Source organism: Mobula hypostoma, chromosome 7 (genome assembly GCF_963921235.1).
Source record: "Mobula hypostoma chromosome 7, sMobHyp1.1, whole genome shotgun sequence".
In the NCBI taxonomy this organism is placed as follows: Eukaryota; Metazoa; Chordata; class Chondrichthyes; order Myliobatiformes; family Myliobatidae; genus Mobula; species Mobula hypostoma.
In genome coordinates, this window is record NC_086103.1 from 180,924,227 (window position 1) to 180,948,979 (window position 24,753).

The 24,753-nt window shown below is 45.4% G+C and overlaps 1 protein-coding gene across 1 annotated transcript in view; it reads left to right on the forward strand.

The window, feature by feature from the left end:
- The window catches only part of wnt11 (wingless-type MMTV integration site family, member 11), a 76,077-nt gene that overhangs the window by 31,269 nt on the left and 20,055 nt on the right, over positions 1 to 24,753 (forward strand). Inside the window, exon 2 of the mRNA XM_063052975.1 lies at positions 21,182 to 21,367. Coding sequence (XP_062909045.1) covers positions 21,285 to 21,367 — 83 coding nt within the window. The 5' untranslated portion in view covers positions 21,182 to 21,284. The remainder of the gene's footprint in view (positions 1 to 21,181; positions 21,368 to 24,753) is intronic.

Below are 24,753 nucleotides of genomic sequence, written 5' to 3' on the forward strand. Positions count from 1 at the left end.
ATGAAAGCGGAATGATATTTGCAGATGACACAACCTTGGCCATATGGCTAATAGGGAGCAACTTGTCAATGGAGGCATTAATAGAGCGGACAGAAAGTTGGCACATCAATGCACAAAGGCCCTTGGGGAGGACAAGCACATCGACCAAGTGCGTAATAAATGAAAGGATATTAAAGAAAATTATGGTGTTGGAGGGAAGGTAGGCTTCCTGGAATAGAGAACCTTGGAGAAACTGGTTAAGAAGCTGCACCTGCCCTTGTTGGCTGAGCAAATAGATGAGATCAGGAATGTCATACTAGGAATATTACCACCAGCACCCTTCTACCACAGAGGTCTCATCACAAGGGCAAGGGCAATTCACTGTTTGCTGTTTATCTGTGCTGCACAATTCACATGCATTTTGTGATATATTTTATGGTAATATTGTGGTATTATTTTGTTTTATGTTCTGCGTGTGATTCATGCATTGTGGTGCACTGCGGTCAGTCCCAACATGGTTGTATATAGTACAGTCAGATGACATTAAGCTTGAATATGAAATTGAACTTGTGAGGTAACGTTGCAACTCCATAAAACTCTGGTTAGACCACACTTGGGATACTGTATTCAGTGCTGGTCACCCCATTATAGGAAGGATGGGGAAGCTTTTGAGAGGGGGCAGGCAGAGGGGCAGAGACGCTGCCTGGATTAGAGAGTAAGTCTTATGAGGATATGTTGAGCAAGCTGGGGCTTTTCTCTCTGGAATGAAGGAGGACGAGAGGTGACCTGATAATGGCACAAGGTGATAAGAGGCATGGACCGAGTGGACAGCCAGAGACTTCTTCCCAGGGTGGAAATGGCGAATACGAGGTGGTGTAATTTTAAGGTGATTGGAGGAAAGTATAGGGAGAAAGGCAGAGGTAAGTTCTTTACAGTAGGTGCATGGAACACCCTGCCAGGGGTGGTGGTAAAGGTAGTTACATCAGGGGCATTTAAGAAACTCTTAGATAGGCACGCGGATGAATGAAAAATGTAAGGGCTATAAGGGGGGAAAGAGTTAAGTTGATCTTCCAGTAGGTTAAAAGGCTGAAACAGCATTGTGGCTGAAGGGTCTCTACTGTGCTGTAGTGTTCTATGTTCCATGATATAAAAAGGAAAGGAGGGCAGGTCGGTTTTCTGTATTAGAGAACCTTGGAGAAACTAGTTCAGAAGCTGCACCTGCCTTTGTTGTCTGAGGGAATAGATGAGATCAGAAACGTCATACCAGGTGTGCATTAAACACCAGTTAATGGTAAACTGAGGCTGCTCTAACCACCCCATCTAGGAAGGACATATCATCATCACAGATAGTCCAGATGCAGATTTCAGAATCACATTTAGATTTATTTGTAAGGCCATAAGACATACAGAAGGAGCAGAATTAGGCCATTCGGCCCATTGGGTCTGCTCCACCATTCCATCATGGCTGATTTATTATCCCTCTCAACCCCGTTCTCCTGCCTTCTCCCCATAACCTTTGACACCCTCACTAATCAAGAACCTGTCAGCCTCCACTTTAAATATACCAAATGTCCTGACCTCCACTGCCACTTGTAGCAATTAATTCCACAGACTCACTATCTTCCGGCTAAAGAAATTTCTCCTCGTCTCTTTTCCAAAGGGACATCCTTCTACTCTGAGGCTGTGTCCTCTGGTCCTTGACTCTCCTACAGGAAGCATCCTCTCCATGTCCTCTCTATCCAAGCCTTTTAATATTCGATAGGTTTTGATGAGATTCCCTCCCCCCATTCGTTTAAACTCCAGCAAGCGTAGGCCCACAGCCACCAAATGCTTCTCACACCTTAATACTTTCACTTCTGGGATCATTCTCATGACCTTCCTCTGGACCCTCTCCAGTGCCAGCACCCCCTTTCTTAAATAAGAGACCCCATACTCCAAGTGCAGTCTGACCAATGACTTGTAAAGCCTCAGCACTACATCCCAGCTTATCACAAGTACGTGGAAACGTCTGTCATTTGCGTTAACAAGCAACCCACCCAAGGACATACTGGGGGCAGCCCGCGAGTGTCAGCACACATTCCAGCGCCAGCATAGCTCGTCGACAGTGCTCAGCAGAATGACACAGAACACAACAGAACAGAACAACAAGAAGCAACAGAGAAAATCAGCAAAATAAGCCCTGTTCCTCCTTCGCACCCACTCACCTAGTCCTCTAACCCCAGGAAAACCATCTTCTTCAGCCGCCAGTGGATTCCGAGCCTCTGGGCCCTGACCTCCCCAGCGTACTTGCAGAGATTCACGGATCGGTCCTCGACTTCGGGACCTCTGATTGACTTTTGGGCTTTGATTTTCGGCAACGACCCAGGACACGCAGACGATGACAAATGTGGACCCTGGATGAGGTTCCGAAATCCAGGCCTCGAACGCTGGATTTGCCAATGAAAGGACTCTTAAAAACTAGGCCTCAAACTCCAATATAGGGGGATGAGATATAGGGGGATGTGGCTAGAACTGGAGAATTGTAGTTGGTAGGCGAGAGTGGCTGTTAGAACTCTCTCACTGCCATGGGTAGCGTAAACAGAGACCACCTTCCCATCCAAGAACGTTCTCCCTTCTCCAGTCTCCCATCAGGCATCCCACCCCACCTTCCTTTCCAGACCTGAAGAAGGGTCTCGACCCGAAGCATCAACTGTTTATTCATCTCCATCTATGCTGCCTGACCTGCTGAGTCCCTCCAGCATTTTGTGTGCGTTGCTCTGGATTTCCAGCATTTGCCCCATTTCTTGTTTAGAAGGTACAAAACCCTGAAAGCAAATACCACCATATTCAAGCACAGCTTCAATCCCACTGTTATAAAACTGAAAAACAGCTTCTTCCCGAGGACCGAATCATGCTACACCCCAGCTTGCCAATGGTCTCTGGGTGGGATGGTCTATCAGAGTCATTTGTTGCATGGAGATATGGAGAGTTTTAAAAAGTTACGCCATAGCGCACGCATTGTAAATATCTGATTTGTACAGACAGGAGCAGCAGCACAATCTCATTGTCTTGAGCAATGACAATAAAGTTTCATTTTATTCTATTCTTTTTACTTTAAACTATTATATATTAACTAGTGTTATCATCCCTCTGTTATGAAGAGATGGACTCTTGCCCTCACATCATACCTTTTTAAGACCTTTACTGTCTGCCTGCATTGCACTTTCTCAGTAACTGTAACACTTTATTCTGCTCTCTGTTATTGTTTTTCCCTTGTACTACCGCAAGGCGCTGATGTGATGAACTGATCTGTACGGATGCCACACAAAACAATTTTTTTCGGAGTAAATTGGTACATGTGACAATAATAAACCAATTTGCCAATTTAAATAGAAGTTAACATAAGACCATAAGCTATAGGTTCTGATCATTTCCCTCTCAGCCCCAATCTCCTGTCTTCTCCCCATATCCCTTCATGCCCTGACTAATCAAGAACCTATCAACCTCTGCCTTAAATATACCCCATGACTTGGCCTCCACAGCCACACATGGTACCAAATTCCACAGATCCACCATTCTCTGGCTAAAGAAATTGCTCCTCATATCCACTCTAAATGGACATCCCTCTATTCTCTGGTCTTAGACTCCCCCACTATAGGACACAAAATACTCAGCAGCTGCTGGGGTCAAAGCAACACTCATGGCCTCCTCTACCGCCATGATGAGGCTAAACTCATATTGGAGGAGCAACACCTCATATACCGTCTGGGTAGTCTCCAGCCCCTTGGCATGAACATTGAATTCTCCAACTTCTGGTAATTCTCTCCCTCTCCCTTCCCCTATCCCTATGTGACTCTGCCCCCTCCCCCAGCTGCCTATCACCTCCCTCATAGTTCCACCTCCTTCTACTACCCATTGTGTTTCCCCTATTTCTTCTTCACCTTTCCTGCCTGTCCCCTCCCTCCTTCGCCTCCCCCACCCCTTAATCTTTCCCCTTACTGGTTTTTCATCTGGAACCTTCCAGCCTTCTCCTTCCCACCCTCCCCCCACCTTCTTTATAGGGCCTCTGCCCCTTCCCCCTACAGTCCTGACGAAGGGTTCCGGCCCGAAACGTCGACCGATCGTTTCCTCGGATAATGTCCGACCTGCTGAGTTCCTCCAGCGTGTTGTGAGTGTTGCCCCGACTACAGGAAACATCCTCTCCAAATCTACCCTATTGAGACCTTTCAGCATTCGATAGGTCCCCTTCATTCTTCTGAATTCCAGTGAGGACAGGCCCAGAGCCAGCAAATGCTTCTCATATGATAAGCCTTTCAATCCCAGAATCATTTTCATGAATCTCCTCTGGACCCTCTCCAATGCCAGCACATCCTTTCTTAGATAAGGGACCCAAATCTGCTCACAATACTCCAAAATCAGAATCAGGTTTATTGTCACAAAAATGCCTTATGTTGTGAGATTTCTTGTTTTACTATAATTACAATAAGAAATGTATTAAAAAATACTCAGTACAAAACAATAGCAAAAAGTGAGATAGTGATTGGTTGGCAGGTGGAGATATGTCTCCACCAAAGGAGGTGTAAGGTACTCCTTCCCTCCACTAGCCTGCAGGTCACCCTTGGGCAAGGTGGAGCACCTGCTTAGTCCCCCCAGTCAGGGTCACGTGAAGCCATATGACCAGGTGGTGGATGGTCGTATGAGCAGCTGGTGCATACCACAAGCCCTGGTTATACGACCACTGCCACCAGGCAGACAATCTCTGAAGAGTATTGATAATGGAGGAGGATAGTGGATAATTGCAAAGGGAGGAGGAGAAGATGGCGGCACGACGGCAGCCACGCGGCCACTTCGGTGGTGATGTCTGTTATCTGTCAAGTAGGGGACCGTGCACAATTCTGATTTGCTGGAGACAGACGTGAGAGTACAGAGGAACATCCGGAGAAACTTCTGAAATGCCCGCTTCGCTGCCGCTGCTACTGTGTGGTAACCGGAATCTCCGGAGCAGAAGGCCCCGAAATCCTCAGCTTTGCATGTTTCAGCGGCCAGGGCAAGGTCGAAGGCGCTCGGCAGAGGATGGCGCTCGGGAGGCTGTATTGGAGAGGCTGGTCGGAAGCTCAGAGTTTTCGGACAGATGGACTCAGTGTCGGCTGTGGTCGGCTGCTTCCAAGGGATCGGCAAGTTGACGGTTCCTGGAGGTTTATGGCAGGGAGTTTTTCCCTTTTGCCGCCTGCTATCGGGGACTCAGGAGTCGATCGACTCAGGGACTTTTGAGACTTTATTTACCATGCTCATGGTTTGTTCTTCATCAAATTATGGTATTGCTTTGCACTGCTGTAACTATATGTTATAATTATGTGTTTCTGTCAGTGTTAGTCTTTGGTTTGTCCTGTTTTCTGTGATATCACTCCGGAGAAACATTGTATCATTTCTTAATGCATGTATGCATTTCTAAATGACAATAAAAGAGGACCGAGTGTTCTCATAATCTAGTGGCTGGGGTCACCTGTCTTGTAACTGCCAGAAGGCAATGGCAAACCACTTCTGTAGAAAAATTTGCCACGAGAAATCGCAGTCATGGAAAGACCCTTATTGCCCACGTCAAATGACACAGCACATGACGGTTCACAGTCCGTTCAGAAATTTAATGGAGGAGCGGAAAGCAGCTCCTGTACCTCTTCCCTTATGATAGCAATGAGGAAAGAGCATGCCTTGGAATGTGAGGGTCACAGTTCCCTCGAAGCGCGCGGCTTCGCAGTAACTGAAGTGCTCCCATGCACACGGCTGGAATAAAGGACAGATGAGGAAAAGTTTATGAAACAAGAAAGATTTTCTTTATTGTACTGTATTTTATTAAACCCTTCAGTTAATAAATAAGATCAAAAGTATGTGATTTTTCAGTTTTCATTCTAAATATTCATAGCTTTCATATTACAAAAAACACATTTAAAGTGTCCTGCAGCTTTTAGGCTGCGTAAAAATTACCTGCTCGGAGTAGTGGTTAGTCTGCGCAGTTGTTAAAAAAAAAGTAGAGGTAACCTGGTGAAGGTTCTTAATGATGGATTCCACCTTTCTGATTTACTGCCTTTTGAAGATGTCCTCTGTGGTGGGGAGACTTGTGTCCATGATTATTATGATTATGAGGACACGCAGTCCCCTCTTATTGTCATTTAGTAATGCATGCATTAAGAAATGATAAAATGATTTTCCAGAATGATATCATGAAAACACATGACAAACCGACTTAGAAAATAACAAAAACCACATAATTATAACATATAGTTACAACAGTGCAAAGCAATACCGTAATTTGATAGGAACAGGCCATGGCACAGTAAAAGTCTCAAAGTCTTTTGAAAGTCCCATCATCTCACGCAGACGGTAAACCTCCAGCGCCGCCAACTTGCCGATGCAGCATCCCGGAAGCATCCGACCACAGTCCGACTCCGAGTCCATCCGAAAACCCCGAGCCTCCGACCAGCTCTCCGACACCGAGCACCGAGCACCATCTCTGCCGAGCGTTTCGACCCCGGCCCCGGCAACAGGCGATACGCAAAGCCGAGGATTTCGGGCCTTCCCCTCCGGAGATTCTCGGTCACACAGTAGCAGCGGCAGCGAAGCGGGCATTTCAGAAGTTTCTCCAGATGTTCCTCTGCGCTTCTCACGGCTGTCTGCATCAAATCCGGATTGTGCACGGCCCCTAGTTACACATATGATGGAGCTGCCTGAGTTTACAACTTGGCTGCTTTCTACAGTGAACCAGGCTGAGCTCTTGTGTCACTAGAAGTTATTGTATGGAATCGAACTTTATATAATACCTCTCTAATGCCCTGTGGTGCTGTGGGGTTGGGGGGGAGGGGGTTACATACATGGACTGCAACTGCTTTATAATTGCCTGTAGTCATATGATTCGGGGCTTGTCATACGAGGAGCGTTTGATGGCTCTGGGTCTCTACTGACCAGAAGACGCAGCCTCAGAATAGATGGAAGACCTTTTAGAATGGAGATGAGGAGGAATTCTTTTAGCCAAAGAGTGGCGAATCTGTGGAATTCATGGCCACAGGTGGCTGTGGAGGCCAAATCATGAGCATATCTAAGAAAAAGGTTGATAGATTCTTGATTAGTTAGGGCATGGAGGGAGATTGGACCTGAGAGGGAAGATAGATCATCCATGATGAAATGTTGGAGTAGATTCAATGGGCCAAACGCCTGATTCTGCTCCTATATCTATAGTCTTATTGTCTTCCCTCCTACCAAACTGCACTACCCAACAACCCAGAGATTTAACTCTAGCCTAATCATAAGACAGTTTACAATAATCAATTGTCCTACTAACCGGTACGTCTTTGGACTGTGGGAGGAAACCAGAGCACCCGGAGGAAACACTCACACACACAGGAAGAACAAACAAGCTTTCTTACAGAGGACGCTGGAATTGAACTCCTAACTTCAACGACCCACTAACTGCTTCACTACCATGGCACCCACGCACACTCACTCCAGGTGGAAGTCTGTGCTGATAACACTGCTTCTGTTCTGAGCGAGAGAATCATACTAGTGATCGAAAAGCCGTCATCCAAGGTCCCTAACGTCCAGGCCGAGCCATCGTCTCACCGCGACCATCAGGCAGGAGGTACAGAAGCCAGAAGTCCCACAGCTGCAGGTTCAAGAACAGCTAATTCCCTTCAACCACTCAGTTCTTGAACCATCCAGAACAACCCCAATCACTACCTCAGATATGCAACACTGTGACCACAGACGTTTTGCGTTAATTGCATTTTTTTCTCTTGGAAGGATTGTGTATAATTCATGCTTAAGTTTTACTTGAGAATTCTCCCTACGTGATGCCCTGTACCTGTGATGCTCGTGCAGCAAGTTTTTCATTGAACCTGCGCATACAATACATTACTGTGCAAAAGTCTTAGGTAGAGAGTGGTGAATCTGTGGAATTCTTTGCCACAGGCAGTTATGGAGGCCAGGTCTCTGTGTATGTTTAAGGCAGAGGTTGATAGGTCAGGGAATGAAGGGATACAGGGAGAAAGCAGGTGACTGGGGCTGAGAGGAAAATTGGATCAGCCATGATGAAATGGCAGAGCAGACTCAGGCTAAATGGCCTAATTCTGCTCCTATATCTTATGGTCTTATGGTTTTAAGGTGCCAGTAATCCGCCTCTGCCCCTTCTCCTGTCAGTAGAAATGGTCCTGAGTGGAATGGACATTCAATCCCAGGCAACGGCACGAGAGACAAAAGGGATGGCCGTTGCTGAAATCTAGAGCAACAAGCAATCTGCTAGAGCTGGACTTGGTTGTCAGAGGCTGTTTGAGGTGCACATTGTTGGGAGCATCTAATAGGGAGTGGGAGCTTATCTCCACTACTCCCTCTCGCTGTAGCAAGCTTAAGGAACACCACTGTTAATATTGCCATTAAAATAAAGCAAAAAATCCAATCTCTGAATGTCAAACTACCAAGAGCTCAAGGTTTCAGTCTATTACACAAGTCAAAATATTAATTTAAGTCCGTTACGATCCACAAATAATATGTACAGGATTAGACCCATTCTAATCTCCACACAGCTCCAAGGGGCCACAACCTTGTCGCAGGGTATGGAGGCTTGTGTGCCTCAGCGACCCAGAGAGCTCTGTTGGCTGTAGTCAGGGCTTTGTGCTTAGGCTTTTGGTAGGGTCACCCATGCCAAATAGGTCAAAGGGTAGAGGTCAGGCTCAGAGTGACCCACCCATCCTCCAAGTTCAGGGGTTCAGCTCAGGGCTAATAACCCTGATTGGTAAAACAAAATTTTTACGGAAATAGCAATGAAGAATCCTTCTACATCTGAGTGTGATAGTATTCCTGAGTCTCCGCCCAGGACTTACATGACTGACTGTATTAAAATTCGAGCTTTTGACATGCTGAAGAAAGTTCTGGCCACCACCAGAGATGGATGACCTTCTTTGCTGCCCTAAATACCAGTGATGTAACAGACAGCAAATAGAGAGAGATCTCCACACAGCCCCATTAGAATCATCTCAGAATCTGAATCAAGGTTTATTATCTCTGACCTATGTCATGAAATTTGTTGCTTTGTGACAACAGTACAAGAAATAGATAAATAGTGGCAAAGAGGTATATTAAGGGAGTGCCCACGGGCCGCTTATAAATTTGATGGCAGAGGAGACGAAGTTGTTCCTAAAAGGTTGAATGTGCATCTTCAGGCTCCTGTAGCTCCTCCCTGATGGTAGTAATGAGAAGAGGTCATGTCCTGGACGGTGTGGGTACTTGATAATGAAACTTGAGGCATTATTTTTTAAAAAGATATCCCCGTTGGTGGGGATGGCGAGAATCATAGAGTCAGAGCGAAACATCACAGAAACAGCCGCTGCTAACCTGTTATTCGGCCTAGTCCTATTGACCCTCATCTGGACCACAGCTCTCCCTACCCCTCCAATCCATGTACCTATCCAAGCTTCTCTTAAATATTGAAATCAAACCCGCGTCCACCACTTCTACTGGCAGCTCGTTTCACACTCACACCACCCTCTGAGTGAAGAAGTTCCCCCCAATGCTCCCCTTAAATATTTCACCTTTCACCTTTCACCTATGACTTCTAGTCACACACAAGAGAAAATCTGCAGATTCTGGAAATCTGAGCAACACACAATATGCTGGAAGAACTCAGCAGGCCAGGCAGTGTCTAAAAAAAGAGTACGTCGCCATTTCGGCCCGAGATGCAGGCTGGCCTGCTGGGCTCCCCCAGCATTTTGTGTGTGTTACCACTAGTTCTAGTCTTAGTGAACCTCGATGGAAAAAGCCTGCTTACATTTACCCTAACTATACCCCACATAATTTTGATGGCTCCTTTGTCACCCCAATGAGAATCTCCCCAATCTCATGATCAGCTTCCAAACCAATCCTGAGCACCAGAATCTTCGGGATTTTATCGGGATGAAGAGCCCAAGCTTTCTAGGATCACTTGTGTGAAGAATTTTCTTTTTTAAATGGTTGCCCTCTCAGAGTCTTGAATCTTGCTGATCCCTGAATTATACTACTCTCCCCTTCCACCTGTGGCAGATACAATACTGAAACAGTAATTGGTCACTGGCGTTAACTGTACTCGGGGAGTGTCTATACAACGTTATTTGCTACATCTACAGAGCGCTGCCACAGGGAAGAAGCATCCCTCATCAAGGACCTCCACAATCCAGGCTATTCCTTCTTCTTGGTGCTGCCATTGGGCAAGAGGTACAGGAACACCGGTCCTACACCACCAGGCTCAGGAACCCTACAACCATCAGGCTCCTCAACCAGACCCGATAACTTCACTCACCTCAGCTCTGAACTGGTTCCACAACCTTGGGACTCAGTTTCAAAGACTCTACAACCCACGTTCCCTGTATTATTCAGTTTCTTATTTATTATTATTATTATTATCATTATGGTTTGTCTTTTTGAGTATTTGCACAGTGTTCGTTTGCACGTTCATTAGTAGTCAGTCTTCGTTTGGGTGTAGTTTTTCGTTGACTCTATTGTATTTTTTTGTTCTACTGTGAATGCCTGAAAGAAACTTAATCTCAGGGTAGTATGTGGTGATGTATACTTACCTTGAACTTTGAACAATAAGGTCGTTTTTCTTTGCTCTAGATTCCGGCATCTGCAGTCTTATGTCTGTGATTTTGATAGTAGCTTTTTCCAAGTTCTTGGGGAGAAGGGAGTTTTATCTTCCTCAGGATTACTACCTCCTTGAGGAGCTCAACAGAGCTTGGCCAATGTCCAGCAGGACAACGTCAAACACTATGAGCAGCCCACTCAGTTAGACGGCCCTTCGTCCCTTACAACTGCTTACTTTTATTTCCTTAGAGATACAGAGCAGAACAGGCTCTTCCAGCCCAGTGAGCCACATGGCCCATCAACCCTCTGTTTAACCCTAGCCTAATCACAGGACAATTTACAATGACCTACTAACTGCTACGTCTTTGGATTGTGGGAGGCAACCAGAGCAAGCTCACGCATTCCACAGAGAGATCGTAGACTCCTCACTGATGGGGTCAGAATTGAACTCTGAACTTCTGACGCCCCCAGCTGTAATAGCTGTAAAAGTAACATTAACAAATTTGCCGATGATACAAAGCTGGGTGGCAGTGTGAAATGTGAGGAGGATGTTATGAGAATGCAGGGTGGACTTGGACAGGCTGGGTGAGTGGGCAGATGCATGGCAGATGCAGTTTAATGTGGATAACTGTTAGGTTATCCACTTTGGTGGTAAGAATGGGAAGGCAGATTATTATCTAAATGGAGTCAAGTTAGGAAAAGGGGAAGCACAACGAGATCTAGGTGTTCTTGTACATCAGTCACTGAAAGCAAGCATGCAAGTACAGCAGGCAGTGAAGAAAGCTAATGGCATGCTGGCCTTCATAACAAGGGGAATTGAGTATAAGAGCAAAGAGGTCCTTCTGCAGCTGTACAGGGCCCTGGTGAGACCACACCTGGAGTACTGTGTACAGTTTTGGTCTCAAATTTGAGGAAGGACATTCTTGCTATTGAGGGAGTGCAGCGTAGGTTCACAAGGTTAATTCCCGGGATGGCGGGACTGTCATATATTGAAAGATTGGAGCGACTGGGCTTGTATACTCTGGAGTTTAGAAGGCTGAGAGGGGACCTGATTGAAACATATAAGATTATTAAGGGATTGGACACGCTGGAGGCAGGAAGCACGTTCCTGCTGATGGGTGAGTCCAGAACCAGAGGCCACAGTTTAAGAATTAGGGGTAGGCCATTTAGAACGGAGTTGAGGAGAAACTTTTTCACCCAGAGAGTGGTGGATATATGGAATGCTCTGCCCCAGAAGGCTGTGGAGGCCAAGTCTCTGGATGCTTTCAAAAAAGAGATGGATAGAGCTCTTAAAGATAGTGGAATCAAAGGTTATGGGGATAAGGCAGGAACTGGATACTGATTGTGGATGATCAGCCATGATCACAGTGAATGGCGGTGCTGGCTCGAAGGGCCGAATGGCCTACTCCTGCACCTATTGTCTATTGTCTATTGTCTATAGCATCGCGATACCGTTTAGTTCCATATGCATGGCTGTTATAGAAATTAGTTTTACTTGTCACATCTACATCGGAACGTGTCATTTTGTGTCAACGGCCAGCACAGTCTGAGGACTGGGCTGGGAGAAGCTCGCGTGTCGTCACGCTTCCAGCGCCAACAGGGCATGTGATCTTACACCTTATCGTCTACCTGCACACCCTTTCTCTGCAGCTGTTACACTTCATTCTGCATTCTGTTATTGTTTTACCTTGTTCTACCCCAATGCACTGTGTAATGAAGTATCTGTATGAATAGTAGGCAAGACAAGCTTTTCACTGTATCTCGGTATGTGACACTTAAAGGCCATAAGACCATAACATGTGGGAGCAGAATGAGGCCATTTGGCCCTTCGAGTCTGCTCTGCCATTTCATCATGGCTGATCCATTTCCCTCTCAGCCCCAGTCTCCTGCTTTCTCCCCATAGCCCTTCATACCCTGACCAATCAAGAATCTACCAACTTCTGCCTTAAATATACATAAAGACTTGGCCTGCACAGCTGCCTGTGGCAAAGAATTCCACAGATTCACCTCCTTCTGGCTAAAGAAATTCCACTTCATCTCCATTGTAAAAGGACACCCCTCTACTTTGAGGATGTGTCCTTTGGTCTTAGACTCTCCCACCATCGGAAACATCCTCTCTACATCCGTTCTATCTAGGCCTTTCAACATTTGACAGGTTTCAATGAGATTACCCCCTCATTCTTCTGAATTCCAGCAAGTACAGGCTCAGAGCTATCAAACACTCATCATACGATAAGCCTTTCAACCCCAGAATCATTTGTGTGAACCTCCTTCAAACCCTCTCCAACGTCAGCACAACTTTTCTGAGATAAGGGGCCTAAAACTTCTCATAATACTCAAAGTGAGGCCTCGCCAATGCTTGATACAGTCCTAGCATTTCATCCTTGCTCTTATATTTTATGAGGAGATCCTGTTATGTGCAATATCTCTATATAAGAAATGATACAAGATCCAAACTTTGACTCACAAGGTGAATCTGCTCTGACATGGTTCAGTGCCTGACCTGCTCGCTCATAGCTGTTGACATCCCTTTAATCCTGTGCAGGTACTAATCACCAAACAGTAGTTTTAGTCACTATTACTGCAGCCTCTATGCCACCAGTAACACTTTATGGAGTCCATGGACCTCTTGCTTAATTGTATTAATTCACAGCATAAAAAAGGTCAGCAGCCCCTGCTCTGTGCTGACGTGGTGATCGAGAGAAGCGATAAGTGGAAGTCACCCCTTTCTTCCATGGTCCACTGTCCTCTCCTAGCAGATCCCTTCTTCTTCAGCCCTTTACCTCTTCCACCTATCTACTCCCAGTTTCTTACCACCCCACTTCCCATGGACGATCAAGTGCACGCATCCATTAACATGTAGGATGAGAGATGAGGATGTTGGGGATCTGAAGGTTATGTTTAAACCTGAAAGTAAAGATGGCTTACGTTGGAACAGCCCTTCTCCTCCACAGAACTGGACCGAGTATAACAGATTTAGCGACACACACAAAACGCTGGAGGAACTCAGCAGGTCAGGCAGCATCTATGGTTGTTCTCTGGCAAAGATGTGATTGGTAGGGGGGAAGCCTTCAAAGGGGAAATTTTGAGAGTGCAGAGTTTGTATGTTCCTGTCAGGATTAAAGGCAAATTGAATAGGAATAAGGAACCTTGGTTCTCAAGGGATATTGCAACTCTGATAAAGAAGAAGAGGGAGTTGTATGAAATGTATAGGAAACGGGGTAAATCAGGCGCTTGAGGAGTATAAGAAGTGCAAGAAAATACTTAAGAAAGAAATCAGGAGGGCAAAAAGAAGACATGAGGTTGCCTTGGCAGTCAAAGTGAAGGATAATCCAAAGAGCTTTTACAAGTATATTAAGAGCAAAAGGATTGTAAGGGATAAAATTGGTCCTCTTGAAGATCAGAGTGGTCGGCTTTGTGCGAAACCAAAGGAAATGGAGGAGATCTTAAATAGGTTTTTTGCGTCTGTATTTACTAAGGAAGCTGGCATGAAATCTATGGAATTGAGGGAATCAAGTAGTGAGACCATGGAAACTGTACAGACTGAAAAGGAGGAGGTGCTTGCTGTCTTGAGGAAAATTAAAGTGGATAAATCCCCGGGACCTGACAGAGTGTTCCCTCGGACCTTGAAGGAGACTAGTGTTGAAATTGCGGGGGCCCTGGCAGAAATATTTAAAATGTCGCTGTCTACGGGTGAAGTGCCGGAGGATTGGAGAGTGGCTCATGTTGTTCCGTTGTTTAAAAAAGGATCGAAAAGTAATCCGGGAAATTATAGGCCGGTGAGTTTAACGTCAGTAGTAGGTAAGTTATTGGAGGGAGTACTAAGAGACAGAATCTACAAGCATTTGGATAGACAGGGGCTTATTAGGGAGAGTCAACATGGCTTTGTGTGTGGTAGGTCATGTTTGACCAATCTGTTGGAGTTTTTTGAGGAGGTTACCAGGAAAGTGGATGAAGGGAAAGCAGTAGATATTGTCTACATGGACTTCAGTAAGGCCTTTGACAAGGTCCCACATGGGAGTTTAGTTAGGAAAATTCAGTCGCTAGGTATACATGGAGAGGTGGTAAATTGGATTAGACATTGGCTCGATGGAAGAAGCCAGAGAGTGGTGGTAGAGAGTTGCTTCTCTGAGTGGAGGCCTGTGACTAGTGGTGTGCCACAGGGATCAGTGCTGGGTCCATTGTTATTTGTCATCTATATGAATGATCTGGATGATAATGTGGTAAATTGGATCAGCAAGTTTGCTGATGATACAAAGATGGAGGTGTAGTAGACAGTGAGGAAGGTTTTCAGAGTCTGCAGAGGGACTTGGACCATCTGGAAAAATGGGCTGAAAAATGGCAGATGGAAGGACAAACCAAGGTAGAACATACAGGGTTAATGGTAAGGCACTGAGGAGTGCAGTGGAACAGAGGGATCTGGGAATACAGATACAAAATTCCCTAAAAGTGTCGTCACAGGTAGATAGGGTCGTAAAGAGAGCTTTTGGTACATTGGCCTTTATTAATCGAAGTATTGAGTATAAGAGCTGGAATGTTATGATGAGGTTATATAAGGCATTGGTGAGGCCGAATCTGGAGTATTGTGTTCAGTTTTGGTCACCAAATTACAGGAAGGATATAAATAAGGTTGAAAGAGTGCAGAGAAGGTTTACAAGGATGTTGCCGGGACTTGAGAAACTCAGTTACAGAGAAAGGTTGAATAGGTTAGGACTTTATTCCCTAGAGCGTAGAAGAATGAGGGGAGATTTGATAGAGGTATATAAAATTATGATGGGTATAGATAGAGTGAATGCAAGCAGGCTTTTTCCACTGAGGCAAGGGGAGAAAAAAACCAGAGGACATGGGTTAAGAGTGAGGGGGGGAAAGTTTAAAGGGAACATTAGTGGGGGCTTCTTCACACAGAGAGTGGTGGGAGTATGGAATGAGCTGCCAGACGAGGTGGTAAATGCGGGTTCTTTTGTAACATTTAAGAATAAATTGGACAGATACATGGATGGGAGGTGTATGGAGGGATACGGTCCGTGTGCAGGTCAGTGGGACTAGGCAGAAAATGGTTTGGCACAGCCAAGAAGGGCCAAAGGGCCTGTTACTGTGCTGTAGTTTCTATGGTTCTATGAATAAACAACCGACATTTTAGTCCGTGTTCCTTCATCAGGACTGGAAAGGAAGAAGCCAAGATAAGAAGTTGGGGGGAGGGGGGATGAGTACAAACTGGCAGGTGATAGGTGAGACCAGGAGAGGGAAAAGGTAGTTGGGTGGGGGATGGGGAGCAGGGTGAAGTAAGAAGCTGGGAGGTGATAGGTGGAAGAGGTAAAAGGCTGAAGAAGAAGGGATCTGATAGGAGAGGATAGTGGACCCTGGGAGAAAGGGATGACTTCCTATCGCTTTTCTTGATCACCGCATCAGTACAGAGTGGGGATTCCCAACCTTTTTTATGCTGTGAATTAATACAATTAAGCAAGAGGTCCATGGACTCCATAAAGTGTTACTGGTGGCATAGAGGCTGCAGTAATAGTGACTAAAGCTACTAGTTGGTGATAAGTACCTGAACAGGATTAAAGTCTACACGGACATGTTTCAGGTGGTTGTAGAACTTCACGCTGACTATACACACTGGATGGCGTGGTAGTGTAGCGTCAACTATAAGATCTTGATTCAACTTCCTCTGCTGTCTGTACAGAGTTTGTGAAACCCATGACCATGTGGGTTTCCTCCAAGTGCTCTGGTTTCCACCCACATTACAAAGATGTACAGGTTGGTGCGCTAACTGGTCACACCGTTGTAATTGGGTTGTGCAGGCTTATTGGGCTGGAAGGGCCCAGTATCGTGCCGTATAGAACATAGAATAGTACAGCACAGTACAGGCCCTTCAGCCCACGATGTTGTTCCGACCTTCAAACCATGCCTCCCATATAACCCCCCACCTTAAATTCCTCCATATACCTGTCTCATAGTCTCTTAAACTTCACTAGTGTATCTGCCTCCACCACTGACTCAGGCAGTGCATTCCACATACCAACCACTCTCTGAGTAAAAAACCTTCCTCTAATATCCCCCTTGAACTTCCCACCCCTTACCTTAAAGCCATTGTCCTCTTGTATTGAGCAGTGGTGCCCTGGGGAAGAGGCGCTGGCTGTCCACTCTATCTATTCCTCTTGTATACCTCTATCATGTCTCCTCTCATCCTCCTTCTCTCCAAAGAGTAAAGCCCTAGCTACCTTAATCACTGATCATAATCCATATTCTCTAAACCAGGCAGCATCCGGTAAATCTCCTCTGTACCCTTTCCAATGCTTCCACATCCTTCCTATAGTGAGGCGACCAGAACTGGACACAGTACTCCAAGTGTGGCCTAACCAGAGTTTTATAGAGCTGCATCATTATCCTGCGACTCTTAAACTCTATCCCTCGACTTATGAAAGCTAACACCCCATAAGCTTTCTTAACTACCCCATCGACCTGTGAGGCAACTTTCAGGGATCTGTGGACATGTACCCCCAGATCCCTGAACGATCTAAGAAAAGATGTGTTGGCATTGGAGCAGGGCCAGAGGAAATTCACAAGAATGAAAGGTATGAGGTGTGTTTGATGGCTCTGGACTTGTACTCAGTGGAGTTTAGAAGAATGAGGAGGGATCTCATTGAAAACTACTGATTATTGAAGGGCCTAAATAGAGTGACATGTTGAGGATATTTCAAACAGTGGAGGAGTCTAGCACTAGAGGGTACAGCCTCAGAAATTTATCTTCATCTCTGTTTGAAAGGGCCGTCCTGATGAAGGGTTCCGGCCCGAAATGTTGACTGATCATTTCCACGGATGCTGCCCGGCCTGCTGAGTTCCTCCAGCGTGTTGTGCATGAACAGGATCACAAGAGTCTGCAGAGGGTTGTAGACACAACCAGCTCCAGCACAGGCACAGGAGGGTTGTAGACACAACCAGCTCCAGCACAGGCGCAGGAGGGTTGTAGACACAACCAGCTCCAGCACAGGCACAGGAGGGTTGTAGACACAACCAGCTCCAGCACAGGCACAGGAGGGTTGTAGACACAACCAGCTCCAGCACAGGCACAGGAGGGTTGTTGACACAACCAGCTCCAGCACAGGCACAGGCCAGCCACCAACAAGGACATCTACCAAAGGTGGTTCCTCAAGAGAGCAGCATCTATCTTAAAGACCCTCACCATCCAGGAAACACCCTCTTCTCATTACTACTTTCAGGGAGATTACAGGAGTTTAAAGAGCCATACTCAACAACTTAGGATCAGCTTCTGTCATCAGTTTTCTGAATGGACCACGAACTATCTTCGCTATTCCTATTTATTTATCTATGTTTATTGTAACAAGTAATTTGTCACACCCGCCTTGTACTGCTGCCACAAAACAATAAATTTCACAACTTTACAGTATGATACACAAGTCTTAGGCACATATACCATATATACAGTAGCTAGGGGACAGGGAGAGGGGAATCATGGTTGAGAAAAGGGAAAGGGAGAGGGGAGGGAGCAGGAAGCACCAGAGAGACATTCTGTAATGATCAATAAACCAATTGTTTGGAATCAGATGACCTTGCCTGGTGTCTCAGGGCTGGGTGTGTCTGCAACTCTGCCCCAACGCTCCTTCTCTGCCACCTACCCCACACCCCTCCCATGGCAATCCACTCTCACCATTCCAACATCCTTTGCTCCCCCCCCGGATTTACAAGCTTGCTGCCTGCTCCAGGTTGACAGGTACAGTACTGTGCAAAACTCTTGGACAGCCTACTCATATAAATGTGTCTAGGACTTTTGCATAACACTGTATGCCTGTAACAATAAACCTGATTCTGGTCAAAGCTGGCCTTCAGTTAAACATTAGTGTTTAATATTCACTTCCTGTGCTCACAGGGTCAGTAAAGAACAAAAATATATTTATTTTGTTCTCCATTTCACCAAGAATACCTTAGAAAAAGGTGTTTTTAATTGAATAATACATTCTGGCTTAGAAGACCAAGGGAGGTTGTGTTCCAATTCAGGTTCTTTGACCTGAATCACTAGGTCTATTTCTCTCCCTACAGATGCTGCCTAGTTTGTTGAGCGTTTGCAGTGTTTTCAGCTTTGATGTCAGAATTCCAGCTCCTGCAGCCTTTAATTCTTTCAATTTCCACCAGGGATATTTCCAGCTCCCCAGGAGCAGTCATGATCCTTCTGTTTCTAAATTACAGAGATAAATAGTGCAGAAAGGATGAATGAGGGTGTGTTCATGGATTCATGGACCATTCAGAAATCTAAAGGCAGAGGGTAAGGAGCGGTCCTAAAGTGTTGAGTGTGGGCCTTCATGCTCCTGACAGTAGCAGTGATTAGGGAAAATATCCCGGACGATGAGGGTCCTTGATGGATGCTTCCTTCCTGAGGAACCACCTCTTGAGGGTGTCCCTAATAATAGGGAGGATGTGCCTGTCATGGGGCTAGCTGATTCTGCGACCATCTTCAGCCTTCATTCCAGGCTGTGATGCAACCAATGGGAATGCTCTCCACAGTACCCTCTTTAGAGATTTGCTAGCCTTTGGTGACATATCAAATCTCAAAATCTTAACGAAGTAAAGCGACACTAGCATTTCCTTTACATGCTCCCATCAGTATGTTGGACCCAGAACAGATTCTCTGAGATGTTGATGCTCAGGTACTTGGAACGTCTCACCCTTTCCACCGCTAACCTCTTGATGAGGGCAGATGTTTGTGTGTTCTTCCGATTTCCCCTTCCCGAAGTCCGCAATCAATTCTTTGTTCTTGCTGATGTTGAGTGAGAGGTTGTTGTTGTTGAGACAACTCTCAGCCAGCCAATCTAGTTCAATCCTGTCAGCCTCATCGTTGCCACCTGAGATTCTGCCAGCAACAGTTGTGTTATTGGTGAATTTATAGTTGGTAGAGCATCCCAATCTGGGGTCCACAAGCCCCTCAGTTTCTGGTAGGGGTCCATGGCATGAGAATGGTTGGGAACCCCTTGTGTAGAGAAAGTAGAGCAGAGGGATAAGCATGTATCCTTGAGGTGTGTCATTGTTGATCGTCAGTGAGGAGGACATGTTATTTCTGATCTGCACTGACACTATCCATTGACCCCTGATGATTTCAAGTCCCAATTCAGAGGTATTTGTACATGAGCTCACTGATTTGGCCAACATGATCACTTCGGGTTGTAAATTATCATGTTTGCCAAATCAGTGAGTTTGTGCTCAACCTTTGGAATGATAGAACATAGAACAGTTATAGGACACTACAGACCTTTTGGCCTATGATGTTGTGCTGACCTCTTAACCTACTCCAAGATCAATCTAACACTTCCATCCCACATAGCCCCCCCTCCCCCTTCTCTCTTTTTTCCATTTCCCATTCTGGCTCCCCTCTTACCTCTTCTCCTCTCCTGCCCAGCATGTACCTCCTCCTTCCCTCTCTCCCACAGTCCACTCTCCTACCAGGTTCCTTCTTCTTCAGCCCTTTACCTCCTCCACCTACTAAATCCCAGCTTCCTATTTCATCCCCTCTCCCCCACCCACCCACCCTCACCTGGTCTCGCCTATCACTTGCCAGCTTGGACTCTTTCGCCTCCCCGCCACATTCTTATTATGGCTTCTTCCCCCTTCCTTTCAAAGTTCAAAGTAAATTTTATTATCAAAGTACATATATGTCACCATATACAACTCCGAGATTCATTTTCCTGCGGGCATACTCAGTAAATCTATGGAATTGTAACTATAACAGGATGAATGAAATATCAACCAGAATGCAGAAGACAACAAACTGTGGAAATGAAAATATAAGTAAATAGCAATAAATAATAGAACATGAAATAACAAGATCAAGAGTCCTTAAAGTGAGATCATTGGTTGAGGGAACATCTCAATGGATGGGCAAGTGAGTGTAGTTATCCCCTTTTGTTCAAGAGCCTGATGGTTGAGGAGTAGTAACTGTTCTTGAACCTGGTGGTGTGAGTCCTGAGGCTCCTGTACCTTCTACTCGATGGCAGCAGTGAGAAGAGAGCATGACTTGTGCGGTGGGGATCTCTGATGATGGATGCTGTTTTCCTACGACAGCATTTCACATAGATGTGCTCAATGGTTGGGAGGGCTTTACCCGTGATGGACTGGGCCTAATCCACTACCTTTTGTGGGATTTTCCATTCAAAGGCACTTGTGTTTCCGTACCAGGCAGAGATGCAGTCAGTTAATACACTCTCTAGTACAAACCAATAAAAGTTTGTCGAAGTTTTAGATGTCATGCCAAATCTCCACAGACTGCTAAGGAACTTCAGGTTCTCAGCCCGAAACATCAACTGTTAATTCTTCTCCATTGAAGCTGATCTTTGGCATTTTGTGTGTGTAGGCCTCCACTTTTCTTTCATCCATGTGCCCTTTGAAGAGTCTCTGAAATATCTGTATGTTTGATGTGTGGCTCATGCTTGAATATATAAGTGAATCTCAGAAATGTTCCTGTGGTGTGCATGTCTCTACATCTGCACTGGGATATAGAATTGGACCAGGACTGTGCTTAAAGATAAAAAAAAACAGGAATTCATCCTTTTTTAACACAGCACATGAGTACTTTCCTCCAACTTCTGGTTGCTTATTATTTCAATTCCCTCCACAGATTCATCCCGTCATTTCTGGCACTGGGCACCGAGTGGATAAGGGATTGGTTCAGACTTGTGACGATTCATCTTCTGTTCGTTGGTTCAAACAGTATCAGAGGAATGAGACTGGCTGTTGGCTGCATTCTTGCCTCCGTCTGCGCCCTGCTGCTCAACTCGAGGTTCTGTCATGCCATTCGATGGCTGTGAGTATTGTTGTGTGCATGCATGCATCTCGCATATGTCACGTGTGAACATGTATGTTCAAAAGGTATGCATCCTGCATGAAGCATGTGTGTGATGTGTGTGTGCATAGTTCTATTTGTGTGGCTTAAGTCTGAATATAGAGTAATAGAATCATAGAACACTACATCTCAGAAAAAGGTGATTTGGCCCATCTAGTCCATGCTGAGCCATTCATCCGCCTAGTCCCATTGTCCTGCACCCGGACCATAGCCGTCCATACCCCTCTCATCATGTACCCATTCTAACTTCTATGTTGCAATCAAAATTACATCCACCACTTATGCTGGTCCCTCGTTCTACACTCTCACCACCCTCTGTGAAGAAATTCCCTCTTATGTTCCCTTTAAACATTTCACCTTTCACCCTTTATCTATGACCTCTAGTTATAGTCACAGCCAACCTCATTGAAAAAAGCTTGTTTGCAATTACCCTATCAGTACCCCTCATAAATTTGTCTACCCATGTATTAAAGAAATTTTGAAGATTTATTTGTCATATGTGTTTGCACATAAAAGGCAGAAGGAGCATTTTCTACCTGGAGAAGCTGTAGATGAAGTATTGTAGATGGATTGTTTTTGGCCTGTAAATTGGTGACCAATGGTGTTCTGCAAGGATCCGTTCTGAGACCCCATATCTTAGTGGTTTTTATATGTAGCTTGGGTGAGGAAGTGGAAGAGTGGGTAGTAACTCTACAGATGACATGAAGGTTGGTGGAGTTTTGGATGACATAGAAGGTTGTCATAGGTTACAATGGGACATTGAGAGGATGCAGAGCTGGACTGAGAATAGCAGATGGAGTTCAATCCGGAAAAGTTTGAAGTGATTCACTTTGGGAGATCAAACGTGAAGGCAGAGTACAGTTTTACTGGCAGGATTCTTAGCAGTGTGGAGGAACAGAGGGTTCTTGGGGCCCACGTCCATTGATCCTTCACAATTGCCATGCAAGTTGATAGGGTGGATCAGAAGACATATGGTGTGCTGACCTTCATTGGTCGGGGGACTGAATTCAAGAGACACGAGATAATGCAGCTCTATAAAACCTGGTTAGACCACACTTGGTGTATTGTGTTCAGATCTTGTCAACTCATTATAGGAAGGATGTGGAAGTTTTAGAAAGGGTGCAGAGGAGATTTACTAGGATGCTGCCTGGACTAGATAGTACATCCTATGAGGTTAGTTTGAGCAAGCTAGAGCTTTATATTTGGAGCAAAGAAGGATGAGAGGCAACTTCACAGAGGTGCACAAGTTGTTAAGAGGTATAGATCGAATGGATAGCCAGAGACTTTTTCCCAGGGTGGAAATGGCTAAAACCAGGGATCATCAAGGTGATTGGAGGGAAGTATAGGGAGGATGACAGAGTTAAGTTTTTCACAGTTTATGGTGGGTGTGTGGACAACCTGCTGGGTGTGGTGGTAGAGGAAGATACATTAGCGACATTGACGAGATTCCTAGATAGGCATGTCATTCATTTGCACCTGTACCTGGACCATGGACCATGGCTCTCCATACCCCTCCCATCCAAGCACCTATTCAAATTTCTTGAAAATGTTGAAATTGAACCTTCAATCACCACTTGTGCTGGGCACATGGCCAAGTGGTTAAGGCATTCGACTAGCGACCTGAAGGTCATGAGTTCTAGCCCCAGCCAAGGCAGCGGGTTGTGTCCTTGAGCAAGGCACTTAACCACACAGTGCTCCGTGACGACACTGGTGCCAAGCTGTATTGGCCCTTGCCCTTCCCTTGGACAACATTGGTGTCGTGGAGAGGGGAGACTTGCAGCATGAGCAACTGCTGGTTTTCCATACAACCTTGCCCAGGCCTGCGCCCTGGAGAGTGAAGACTTTCCAGGTGCAGATCCATGGTCTCGCAAGACTAACGGATGTGCTGGTAGCTCATTCCACACTCTCACCAACTTCTGAGTGAAGAAATTCCCACTTATGTTCCTCTAAAACATTTTACCTTTCACCCTCAACCTATGACCTCCAGCTCTAGTCTCTCCCAAGCTCAGTGGAAAAAACCCACTTCCATTTACCCCATTTATACTCCTCAAAATTTTGTATACCTTTATCAAACCTCCCCTCATTCTCCTATGCTCTGGGGAGAAAAGTCCTAACCTATTCAAACTTTCCCTAGTCCGGCAAATTTCTCTGTGCTCTTTCAAAGGATAGTAGGTGCCTCATCCAATGTCTTCCACTGCATTAATATAATATTCCACTCCTGTACTTTGATTTGTGATAGCCAATATGTCAAAAGGATTGGGGTTGATTGGTTAATGGTCTGGCCTGTGTAAGTAAGTGATCCCTAGTGTGTAGCTGAGTGTAGAATCCAAGGGGTTGTTGATGGGAATATGGAGAATATAAAATGGGAATCGTGTAAATGAGTGTCTGGTGGTCAGCATGAACTTGATGGGCACTCCATTAGATACACATGTACACCTGCTCATTAATGCAAGTATCAAATCAGCCAATCATGAGGCAGCAACTCAATGCATAAAAGCATGCAGATGTGGTCAAGAGGTTCAGTTGTTGTTCGGGCCAAACATCAGAATGGGGAAGACATGTGGTCTAAGTGACTTTGATTGTGGAATGATTGTCGGTGCCAGACAGGGTTTGACTGTCTCAGAAACTGGTGAACTCCTGGGAATTTCATGTACAATAGTCTCTAGAGTTAGAACATAGAACATAGAAGTTTACAGCACATCACAGGCCCTTCGGCCCACGATGTTGTGCTGACCATGTAACCTATTCTAGAGACTGCCTAGAATTTCCCTAGCCCATAACTCTGTATTTTTCTAAGCTCCATGTACCTATCTAAGAGGCTCTTAAAAGACCCTATCGTATCCAATAGAGAGAGAAAAAAAAATCCAGCAAGTGGCAGTTCTGTGGGCAGAGTGTTTTGTTAATGAGACAGTTCAGAGGAGAATGGCCAGGCTGGTTCGAGCTGACAGGAGGATGACAGTAACTCAAATAACCATGCGTTACAACAGTGGTGTGTAGAAGAGCATCTCTGAATACACAACACATCGAACCTTGAATTGGATTGGCTACACCAGCAAAACACCATGAAAGTACACTCTGTGGCCACTTTATTGGGTACACTAATAAAGTGGTAATGGGGTATACCAGCTCATATTTTCTGACCTCTCTTTACATCCGTCTCTGCTGTTCACACAACTAATCCCTCTAATATCCAGTTTCATACGCTCATTATGCTGGATAAATACGTTTATCTCAAGTTTCCTGTGGGATTTATTAATGACCATTTATTAATGGCCTTGTCTTTAGTGTTTGGCATAAAGCCAAAGAGTTTTGTATTTAATGTTTGGTCAGGTCCCACTTGCAGTATT